This window comes from Cebus imitator, unplaced genomic scaffold (genome assembly GCF_001604975.1).
Source record: "Cebus imitator isolate Cc_AM_T3 unplaced genomic scaffold, Cebus_imitator-1.0 Scaffold1, whole genome shotgun sequence".
Classification (NCBI taxonomy): Eukaryota; Metazoa; Chordata; class Mammalia; order Primates; family Cebidae; genus Cebus; species Cebus imitator.
In genome coordinates, this window is record NW_016107316.1 from 2,490,278 (window position 1) to 2,502,569 (window position 12,292).

The 12,292-nt window shown below is 44.0% G+C and overlaps 1 protein-coding gene across 2 annotated transcripts in view; it reads right to left on the minus strand.

The window, feature by feature from the left end:
* The window catches only part of NOL10 (nucleolar protein 10), a 116,786-nt gene extending 107,859 nt beyond the window's left edge, over positions 1-8,927 (minus strand). For both annotated transcript variants that reach the window (XM_017525580.2, XM_017525570.2), the window contains exons 1-4: positions 8,733-8,927; positions 7,903-7,916; positions 6,946-6,963; positions 1,418-1,431 (exon numbers count right to left, since the gene is read on the minus strand). In XM_017525580.2, the coding sequence (XP_017381069.1) occupies positions 1,418-1,431; positions 6,946-6,963; positions 7,903-7,916; positions 8,733-8,798 (112 nt within the window). In that variant the 5' untranslated portion in view covers positions 8,799-8,927. The remainder of the gene's footprint in view (positions 1-1,417; positions 1,432-6,945; positions 6,964-7,902; positions 7,917-8,732) is intronic.
* Between the last annotated feature and the right edge of the window lie 3,365 nt (positions 8,928-12,292).

A 12,292-nucleotide genomic window follows, 5' to 3' on the forward strand; every position in this document is an offset into this window, starting at 1 on the left:
TATAAATGGAAAAATGGCCATTATGTTTTTTTTTTTAATTTTTTTTGTTTGTTTTTTAAAGATGGGGTTTCACCATATTGGTCAGGCTGGTCTCGAACTCCTGACCTCAGGTGATCTGCCCACCTCAGCCTCCCAAAGTGCTGGGATTACAGGCGTGAGCCACCGCGCCCGGCCAAACCCTACGCTTAACATATTAAATATCTCCTGGATTTTTTTTCTTGTGTGTACTTTACATACATTAGACAATTTTTTTTTTTTTTTTAACTTTTTTAGAGACAGGGTCTCATTCTTGCCCAGTCTAGATAGAGTGCTGGGATGTGATGCAACTAGCTCACTGCAGCCTCAAACTCCTGGGCTCAAACCATCCTCTCACCTTTGCCTCCCAAAGTGCTAGGTCTACTGAAATGGGCCACGAGGCACAGCCAGATAATAAATTTTTTGAACTAAAATCTTTTACACAAGAGAAAATCAACCCATCTAACCAATCTAAAGGAAAGCAGAGAGCCTCAAGTATTCTGGGTTATAATTAAATATATGAAACAATTTAATCTATTTAAGTGAAAATTTATAAAGTAAAACATAGGAGAATGTTTCCTATAGAAATAGATTTTTTACAAAGAATAAAACCAGATAAAAAACTGACCAAATAGCCGATACTTAATAACAAACAAATGATACACTTTATAGTCATATTCTCTGATACCAGGTTTTGCTCTAGAGTTAATGAGCCCCCAGTTCAGCCAGCAGTGTAATTCCATGGCATGTTCAGGTGCCAGTGGCAAAGCACTTGTCAACTACGATTATCCCAAAGCAGTGGTTCTCAAGCTAGGGCAATTATGAGCCCCTGAGGGTATGTGTTAATTGCTGAAGACATCTCTGGTTGTCACAACTTGGGGATATGCTCCTGGCATCTGGTGGGCAGAAGTGAGAGATGATGCCAAACATCCTGCAGTACATAAGACAACACCCACAACAAGGAACTGTCCAGACCAAAATGTCTATAAAGGCAAGGCTTAAAAACTCTATCCTAAAGAAAGAAAAGCAAGAGAAAAACTAAGAGATGTCATTTCTAAACTGTGCAGCCCTTATCAGACACATGACATAATAATCTTTAGGACTCTGGTCATGCAGACTCACCATGGAAGACCTTAAGTATGACACCTGAGGCAGCGTCCACACTTGCAGAGGACCTTGATGAGCCTTAGTCTGAGCCACAGCTTTCCTTCTGCCTTTGTATGTAGCATACTGATTTACAGGTTTATGCTAGTCCTTGTGATTATTTGGTCTGATTTTAGTTTTGGCAGTAAGGTATCAATTAAAAGTGACATTAAGTTTATTTTTGGGCACTCAATGTGATTTTACATTAACTTAATACAAACAGAACAAAGATATATTGCTAGGGATTCCGCCTATTAACCAGGATTCAATTTCCTCTTCTCAGGAAGCTGTGCTCAAGGAAGGAGGCAGTTCATACAATAACTAGTCTCATATATCCTGTGCAAACAAGCATGGGGAAAAAAAGGCAGAGATTTCCTTCTAACTAGGAGCCTGAGACCCAGAGGGGCAAGAAATTCTCAACACAGTGAAGGTAGGAAGGAAGGAAAGTTCATTCATCAGTGTCTGTACAAACTCACAGCACATGAGGAGTCAGCATGAAACAGGAACATATAAACCTAAGTTTCTAAAAATTTCTTTTTAAAGTCCACCAAGAGCTGAAAGTTGTTCACTAAATTCAGCCATCTTCTATGTATTCTATAAAATCATGGCAAATAAAGAGCCGTACTCGGCCAGGTGCGGTGGCTCACGCCTGTAATCCCAGCAATTTGGGAGGACGAGGCAGGTGTTACACCTCTCTACTAAAAATACAAAAAATTAGATAGGCATGGTGGCATGGACCTATAATGCCAGCTATCTGGGAGGCTGAGGCAGGAGAATTGCTTGAACCTGGGAGGCAGAGGTTGCAGTGAGCCAAGATCACACCATTGCACTCCAGCCTGGGCAACAGGGCAAGACTCCATCTCAGAGTGGGGTGGTGGGGGGCAGGAAGGAAGAACTGTACTCAAGCAGGCTGAGGTGGTTTATGCCTGCAATCCCAACACTTTGATAGGCCAAGACAAGAGGATCACTTGAGCAAAGAAGTTTGATACCATCCTGGGCAACATAGCAAGACACCATCTCTACAAAAAAATTAAAATGAGCTGGGTGTGGTGGCACATGCCTGTAGTCCCAGCTACCCAAAAGGCTAAGACAGCAGAATCACTTGAGCCTGGGAGGTCAAGGCTGCAGTGAGCTGTGATTGTGCCACTGCACTCCAGCCTGGGTGACAGAGGAAGAACCTGTCCCAAAAAAAACAAAAAAACTACTCTACCGATATAAAAGGATTTCATCAAAAACCTAGCAAAAAAGCTCTGATGACTTCATTCTCTCACTGAACAGGTGTCTCATTGTTGCTGGGGGAAAAAAGACCCCATTTGCTCTCACACTTGAAGTAAGGCAAAGCAAAACATGCAATTTGTTGATAAGTTAGAAATGCTTTAAAGGAAGATTGAGAGAGAGACAGAGAATAGCAGTTCTCAAACATTTTGTTCTCAGGATTCCCTCACACTCTTTATGGAGGATCCCAAAGAGCTTTTGTTTATGTGGGTTATATCTATTAATATTTAATGTATGAGACATTAAAACTGAGATATTATTTAAATATGTACTTATTCAGTTAAAAACCACCCCATTACGTTAATCAAAACAACATTTTTATGAAAAATAGCTATATTCTTAAATCTCTTTAATAGCAAATAGCTGTAGATTCTCGTGTCTGCTTCTGAAACCAACCTACTTTTATTTTAGTTGAAGGATATGAAGAAAATAAGGCCTCAGGTTTGAGCTGGGTGTGGGAGAAAAAAAATTAAAAAAAAAAAAGAAAAGAAGGTCTCACACAGGCATCCAGTTGGAAAAGGAAGAAAAACAATGATAGTCCTTTCAGATAAGTGTGGCTATTCTTCTTTGGTACTATGCCAAAACTCAGCAAGTGGTAGTTTCTTCAATGTTAGTTGCAAGGTGGAATGTAAAGCCCTATCAACGATTTTTTGTTTGTTTTTTTGAGACGGAGTTTTGCTCTTGTTGCCCTGGCTAGAGTGCAATGACGCGATCTCAGCTCACCAAAACCTCTACCTCCCTGGTTCAAGAGATTCTCCTGCCTCAGTCTCCCAAGTAGCTGAGATTACAGGCATGCGCCACCACGCCCGGCTAATTCTGCATTTTTAGTAGAGACGGGGTTTCTCCATGTTGGTCAGGCTGGTCTCGAACTCCTGACCTCAGGAGATCCACCTGCCTCAGCCTCCCAAAGTGCTGGGATTGTAGGCGTGAGCCACCACACACAGCCTCTCAACAAATTTTTGGTACTCTAGTATGTTAAAACTCATTGGTGTATCTTTGCCTTCTGGGTCTTCGACCCTGCACAACTTTAGAACATCAGACACTGGTCAATTTGGAAAGTATTCATTCACTGGTTACACAGGAGCGATCCATTGTTGACATAGCTCATTAACTAGTGTAAAATTCATATTAATTAATATCACCACCAATCTCATCAGAAAAGTCTGAAAGTTCTGGAAAGCTATCAAGCTCATGGTGGTGGAGACAGGTTTTCTAACATTCTACCTTTCACATTAAAGCACAACTGTTACCAGTGTTACAAATACTGTTAGCTTTTCCTCTGAAGTGACAGGCTCACTATGTTCATCTTCAAGAAAATGCCTGCCAAATACCTGAGTCTGAATAACAACTATTTATCCCTAAGCCATATTTTCAAGTAAAAATGTTGTTTCATGTAAAAACAGAGCTGCTTCAGCTCACAACTGAAACACATGCACAAGTGCTCTTCCTCAAGACAAGCCCTGTGCGTACTGCGGATGCAGAACTGCTTCACACACACTGCCTACTTCCTCACACAGAATCCAAAAATGACACAGTTTCAAGAAATATTTTTTTAGGCCGGGTGCGGTGGCTCATGCCTATAATGCCAGCACTTTGGGAGGCTGAGGCAGGTTAATCACCTGAAGTCAGGAGTTCGAGACTAGCCTGGCCAACATGGTTAAACCCCATCTCTACTGAAAATACAAGAAAATTAGCTGGGCATGGTGGCACGTGCCTATAATCTCAGCTATTTGGGAGGCTGAGGCAGGAGGATCGGTTGAATCCAGGAGGAGGAGGTTGCAGTGAGCCAAGATCGCACCACCACACTCCAGCCTGGGCAACAATAGTGAAACTCAGCCTCAAAAAAAAAAGAATTTTTTAAAGCTTCTGAAAGGCATTCTTGAGTAAAACTAGCGTTTTTGGCTTTGACTGCAGTACACGGTGGAGAATATAGTGACAACTAATACAGTCTGGCATCACTGCTTCAACAGTTACAAAGGTACCAGCAGTTTTATCCATGACTGTTTTTGCACCATCAGAACAAATGTCAACACAGTGAGAAAGGCCAATTAACAGCATGATTGTGCAAACACTCTGAGCTGATGGACCCTCTGTAAAAGTCTTGGGGATCTTCAGGGCCTCACAGACCTGCTTTGAGAACCACTGTATTAATGAGTAAGAGTGAAGCAAAGGTCAAGGTTAAGCCTGTATAAGAGAGGAAAAAAAAGGCTTACCCGTTGGAAAACTGACAAAAATAAATTTAACAGCATTAAAAATACTACAAAAGCTGATTAACTCCAGAATGGGAGATTTTAGGCCAAAATGTGTGAATAAAAATCACAGCCCCAGGTCAAAAGTGTGATGGGGCTGAAAATGAAAATTAACTTTATTCATTAATAGATTAAACAAATACTGATTTGTACTACTAAATGCCAGTAGACAGGCATAGCAGTAGTAAATAAAACAGAAAAAACAAAACAACCCTCTTGGCCGGGTGCAGTGGTTCACACCTATAGTCCCAGCACTGAGGCAAGGGGATCACTTGAGCCCAGGAGTTTGAGACCAGCCTAGCAACATAGTGCAATCACTACCTTTATAGAAAAAAAAGCTAGGTGTGTTGGTGAGCAGCTGTAGTCCCAGGTACTCAGGAGGCTGAGATGCAAGGGTTGTTGAGCCAGGGAAGTCAAGGCTCAAGTGAGCCATGACTGTGCCACTGCACTCCGGCCTGGGCAACAGTTTCCAAAAAAAAAAAAAAAAAAATTTAAATTAAAAAATGTAAAAGCCCCTCCTTTTGTGAAGCTTTCTTTCAAGTGAGGGAACACCAACAAATGAGGAAGTAAAATAATTAGAATGTCAGATGGTTATGCATGCCACGGAAAAAATAAAGCAAGAAAAGGAGACAAAATGTTGGCGGAGAATTATAATTTTAAACAATGTTAAGGTTCTCTTGAGCAACAACCTGAAAGGCATGAGGAGGCAAGCCTGGTGAATACCTGGGAGAAAAGCAGACGGGCAGGGGCACTCCCTGGTGCAGGTCCTAAGGCAGGAGTGTGTCTGGTCTCAAGCAGTGAAGGGACGTGTGAGGTCAGCGTAAAGTGGAGAGCAGTGACAGGAGTTGAGCTCAGAGAGGACGGCGGGAAGGCATAACATCAAGGAGGACCTTGCAGGCCACTCACCCCGAAGAGGCCAGGAGCCACTGGAGGGTTTTGAGTAGAGGATCACCCTGGCAGCTGACTGATAACAAACTGCGGAATAAAGCGGTAGGGAGTGGAAACTGAGGAACTGCTTAGAAGTCAACCGTAATATCATCAAATAGAAGTGTTATATATGTGACTAAAAAATAAAAGAAAGAAAGAGGTCAACTGTAGTAACTGCAATTGCATAATCCAGGGTGATGGTGTCCTGAACCAGAGTGACAGTAATGGAGATGATTGGATTCTGGATCTACACTGAAGACAGGACCAACAGCTTTTCTAGTGGATTGTATGAGCAAAGAAGCAACAACAACAAAAAAACCCTCCAGTGGTTTTGGCGTCAACAGCTTGAGGGATGGAGCTGCCATTGACTGAGTGGGAAGACCACAGGTTGGGGGAGGAGGGTATGTGGGGGGGAAAGCTGGTGTTCTGCTCTGGACAGGTTAAGTTTGAGATGCCCATCAGCTATCCAAGTGGAAATGTCAAGGAACAGCTGGATACGCAAGTCCAGTTCAGAGCAGAGGTAAGGGCTAGAAACGTCAATGTGACAGTTATCAATATGCAGATGTGGTTAAAGCCAGGAGACTGGACAGATCACCCAGGGAGCAAATACAGAGGCTTCTCTACATTAATAGAAAGGTCAAGCCCAGACGAGAAACAATATTTGCATAGATCAGATAACAGCTGGGGTTCCACATGTAGCTTAGGTATCAACCTCAAAGAAATAACTACAAAACATTAACCAGGACAAGCAGGTTTCCAAATCCACTCGGCTCAAGCTGTTTTCCCTAGCACTCCGCTGGAACTACTCGTCAAGGTCAGTGGCGCTCTGCATCATGCCAAAGTCAATGGTCTCTTTCCTGCCCTCATCTTACTAAAGCTCTCAGTAGCAGTTGACACAGGTGACCACTCCCTCCTCCTTGAAACACTTGCTTCTACAAAACTACACATTTCTGATTCTCCCCTTTCATCAGTGCCTACTGCTCTTTCTTCTTTGCTGGGTTCCCCTCCTCTTCTTGGATGACAAATGTTAAGACTGCCTCAGGTCCTCGGCCCAGTTCTCTTCTCTGTTCATTCTTTCACAGTATGATCTCACCTAGTCTCAAACAACGACAGTGACTCCACCTGCAATCTCCATACTAGTATCCATGCAACTGCTGACTACTCAACATCTCCACTTAGTATGTATTAGAACTTCAAACATTCACTATTGAAAATAAAACTCTTGATTCTTTCTGTTCACTACCTTCCTCCTCCCCACCCTTCAATGTGCTCCTTCTCGATTCTTCTCCTGTCAGTTAGCAGCACCACCATGCACCCACTTGTTCGGACTCAAAACTGAAGAGCTCTCTGATTCCTTCCTTTTTGTCACCTCAACTTCCCTCTACCAATAATCCAATCCATTAGCAAGTTCCATTAGCCCTATCTCCAAAATATCTCCTGAATCTCACTGTCTTAGCATTTCCTTTGCTACCAGAAAAGTCCAAGCCACCAAAGTTGTTCACTTGGACTACCTAATTCATCCCCAGTCGAACCCTCCTCAGCTAGTCATTTGTCACACAGCAGCCCACGTCAAAACACAACAGTGACTTTCAACAGCACTAAGAATAAAACTTGAACTTCCTACCCTTCCTACCAGGCCCACTCCTCCAGCCTCATCCACCTGCTCTCTCTCCTCACTTGGCATACTACGATCACACCTGTGCCTCCTCTGGTCCTTCTCCATGTCCAGTGCATTCTCACGTGGGGACCTTTGCACTATCTGCTCTTGGCACTGAAAACTCTTTCCTGTATCTTCACACGATTGGCTCCTCTTCATCATTCAAGTTTCTGCTCAAATGCCACCTCCCGTAGAGAGGCCTTCCCCGAAGGCTTTATCCAAAACACTTTCTCTGAACACTTTATCCAACACAGCTCTCTTGTAATCATTCATCACAAAAAGTACTTTTGACTACGTGAAATTGCCTTCTCATTTACTCACTTGTTTATTACCCTTTTCCTCAATGGGAAACCTTCCCTGAGACATCCACCATATATCCCAATACTTAATACAGAGATGCTTGCACATGGTAACTTCTCAATAAGTGTGGAGAATGAATGAACAAAATGAGAAGGATCATGCGGTATGAAGAACAATTGGAAGATGGAATTATTTAAACCGGAATTTTGAGAAGAAAGGAAAAACCTAATCACTGGCTCCGAATTTCTGTAGGAGCAAAAATATGGAAGGAGAGCTCTATTTATTCTGTTTTCCAAAGGCAGGACTCAGACCAACAGTGGCATGCTATAAAGTGACATGTTTGAAAACCACTTTCTAACAAGGGCAGAGTCTCAAAATTGAAATGAGCTTCCACAAAAGGTAGTGCTCAGTGGCAGTGCTTTGACAGAGGCTTGATCATCACTTATAAGAGATAAAAGACAAGTTTCAGAGCCTAGGTCTGTCATGCTGGACAAGTCATCCTTCCCCTTGCTGGATCTCAGCTGCATATTAAACGCATTATTAAATAAATCTCAGCTGCATTATTAAACACAATAAAATTGGAAGAGAATTACCGATTTGTCCAAGGCCTTTCCAACTTTAAGACTAGGAATCAGGTTAAGTTCAGCAAGGCTCGAAAATACTGTCCTCTACATCATACACTCTGCAAATGCGAAGTCTGTATCTCTCTTGCTCACTGCTGTATCCCTAGGACCTGGCAAATTATACGAACTCAACAAACAGCTGATGGGGCAGGCATGAAAATGGGGAAGTCGTTAACATGGAAAAGAGATCTGTCAATCAGTCTGTCCACATTTTCCTCCTCGGTGTGTGGCAGGGACTGTGAACATCCAAAGAAGCCCAAATGGAAGCGTTCTCTGGAACAGAGAACTTTACAAAAGTTGCAACAAAGCTCACTGACCCTGATTACCTCTTGGTCCAGCTTCTGGCGCAGTGACGGCAGTATCCTCGTCTCCCAATGCCGGCCATCTCCCCAGGGAACCGTCAACCTCCTCTGGGCATCGCCGAGTCGGGGGCTGACCCAGGTCCAGCTAAAACAGAGGCTAGGGCCGAGGAGACGGGCGGCTGCCCCACGAGTGGGACGATCCTAAAGAGCTCGAGGGTGAGGGGGCCGGAAAGTGACTCACCTCAGGAAGGGACTTGCCGCAGCTGAGACTGTAAATCTTCACCTCGTTGAGGCTGGAGACTTGCATGGCGGCGCCGAGAAGCAGTGAACACCGTTCAAGTTCCGGCTCCTTTCCCACCCGCGCACTCCAACACCGGAATCCCAGACCCTCCGAGCCCTTTCTCCGCGGCGTGCGGCCGCTGGCGCCGGCTGATGACGCACTTCCGGGCGCCGGAAACACGTGCGCGCACGTCCCAGGAAGAGGGAAGGTGGCTGAATCCGGGAAAAGCGGTGGCCGGGAGGAAAACGAATGATGTTCTGGCAACGCGGCGCGGCTGTAGGCGACGCGGCCACGGGCAAGACTAGATACTGCTCTCCCTGCTGTTAACATCCCGAGCGGCAGGAGGAGGCTTTCGGGTCTCTGCCCAGGCCTAGATATCCTCACCAGCGGGGGCGAGACGGTTCACACAGCGTGTGAACGTAGCCAGCGAAGGCGACCAGGGTGCGAATTCCGAGTGGAAGTGTATTCTTTTCTCTCCTCCAATGTTTCTGCGATGTTACATCAGAAATACTGTAGGCCAGGTGCCGTAGCTTATGTCTGTAATCCTAGCACTTTGGGAGGTCGAGGCGGGCGGATCACCTCAGGTCAAGAGTTCAAGACCAGCCTGGCCAACCTGGTGGAACCCCCGTATCTACTAAAAATACAAAGATTAGCCTGGCCCGGTGGCGCGCGCCTGTAATCTCAGCTACTCTGAAGACTGAGGCGGGGGAATCGCGTGAACCCGGGCGGCAGAGGTTGCAGTGAGCCGAGATCGCCCGCTGCCCTCCAGCCTGGGTGACAGAGTGAGACTCTTGCATTTAAAAAAAAAAAAAAAAGTCATTTTATTTCTTCAGAAATAGAAATTTTCGGGCCTCCAAACCCTAGTTTCTGCATATTTGAATATGATCACGATTGTTTACCCGCCCCCAGTCTTAATATCACTACAACTAAATGCCTTAACTGAACTCCTCTCAATGTTCTTTTTTGTTTGTTTGTTTTGAGACGGAGTCTGTCTGTTGCCAGGCTGGAATGCAGTGGCGCAATCTTGGCTCACTGCAACCTCTGCCTCCCGGGTTCAAGCCATTCTCCTGCCTCAGGCTCCGGAGTAGCTGGGATTACAGGCACACGCCACCACACCCAGCTAATTTTTTTATTTTTAGTAGAGATGGAGGTTTCACCATGTTGGCCAGGATGGCCTCCATCTCTTGACCTCGTGATCTGCCCACCTCAGCCTCAAAGTGCTGGGATTATAGGCATGAGCCACCGCGCCCGGCCTCTGTGCTCTTTTGCTTGGTTAATAGCATTACTGTTTTCACAGTCACCTAGGCTAAAACTGTAGAGTCATCTTCAAGCCATTCCTATCTCTGGCCCCCACTTTCAGTATCTAAATCTGGACATTTCTAATTATGAAATATTTCTTTAATCTTTTCATTCCTCCCCAAAACTCAAATACTTATTATTTTTGTATTATCACTTTCCCAACTGATCTTCCTACCTCCTTTTTTTGATTTAATGAATAAATTATTTTATGCTTTTATAAAACCCAAATGTTATTTTTTTGCTCTTCTACCCAGAACATTTTGGAAACTCTTGAATACCAACACCACATTGCATGTGAATTAAGCTGAGAGTTCTTCGTGGACCCTATGTCATTTGTCTTTATGTTTTCTGTCCTCCCCATCCACCCCTACCCAGAGTACCAGAACAGTGCCCTGCCTCTATTAGACATTGCCACATATTTTCATTTAGCCATGTACGTAGGGATACGTTCCTAAACTCTCCTCAAATCCTCCATGAACTAATTTTTAATTTTCTGCACTAGTTACAGTTAAAAAAAAAAAAACAAAACTGTAAACGTCCTTGGGAAAGGTGGCGTAATAGAATGGTTAGATCACAGACTAGCTTGGCTTGGTGGCACAGGCCTATAGTCCTAGCTACTAGTAAAGCTGAAGTGGGAGAATCACTTGAGCCCAGGAGTTCTTGGCTGTAGTATGCTGTGAGCATTGGGTGTCCTGAGTTTGGCATCAATATGGTGACCCCACAGGAGCCAGGGACCACCATATTACGTAAGGATGAGTGAAGTGGCCCAGATCAGAAATGGAGCAAGTCAAAACTCCCATGCTTATCAGTAGTGGGATCATGCTTGTGAATAACACTGTACTTCAGCTTGGGCAACATAGCAAGACCCTAACTCTTGAAAAATAAATAAAGATCACAGACTCTGAAACCAGACTGACAGTGTTCAAATCCTGACTGCCATTGTCAACTGAAAGATCTTAGGTAAGTTACTTAGCCTCTCTGTGCCTGTATAAAATGGAGATAATACTATCCACTTCACAGCGTTATGAGGATGAAATACATTAAGGTTTATATAGTGCTTGGAACCCAGTACTTGGTACATAGCAAGACCATGTAAGTGTTTGTAAAATAAAACAAAATAAATGCCATACACCAAATAAATGAAAATAATCCAAATTCCATTAGAATTTCCTTTTAAACACTTTTATTGAGATATAACTAACATACTATAAAATGTACTCACTGAATGTACAATGTAATGACTTCTAGTATATTCAGAGTTGTGTAACTCACCACAGTCATTTTTAGAACAAAAAGAAACCCCAGCCTCAATTAGCATTCACTCCATGCCCCATCCCCTACCCAAGTACTAGACAGCCTCTAATTTACTTTCTGTTAGGGTTGTGGGTTTTTTCCCGTGGGGCGTCTCACTTTGTCATCCAGGCTGGAATACAGTGGCATGATCATGACCGACTGCCGCCTGAAACCCATGAGCTCAAGCTGTCCTTCAGCCTCAGCCTCCTGAGTAGCTGGGAGTACAGGCATATCACCACAGCTAGCTAACTGTTTTGCTCTCATAGAGATGGGTCTACCAGTTGAAGATCCCTAATCCAAATATTTCAAATCTGAAATGCACCAGTGAGCATTTCCTTTTGAGCATCACATTGAGACATGGAAAGTTTCAGGTTTTGGAGCATTTTAGATCAGATTTTCAGATTATGGATACTCAACTTGAATTTTATAAGGACACCAATCCCATTCATGAGAGTTCTGCCCTTAAGACCTAATTATGGCCAGGTGTGGTGGCTCACACCTGTAATCCCTGCACTTTGGGAGGCCGAGGCGGGCAGATCACTTGAGGCCAGGAGTTCGAGACCAGCCTGGCCAATATGGCGAAACCCTGTCTCTACTAAAAATACAAAAATTAGCTAGGCGTGGTGGTGGGCACCCATAGTCTCAGCTACTCAGGAGGTTGAGGCATGGGAATTGCTTAAATTCCAGAGGTAGAGGTTGCAGTGAGTTGACATCGTGCCACTGCACTCCAGTCTGGGCGACAGTGAGCTCCTGTCTCAAAAAAAAAAAAAAGGACCTAATCAATGTCCCACCTAATCCCATCACACTGGGTGTTAAGACTTAAAGCTATGAATTTTGTGAGGAACATAGCACTCTTTGTCCTGAGAGTCATAGTTTTTTGTTTCATACATTTCAGCTTTAGGTAATATGAAAAACAGCATAGCTCTCTG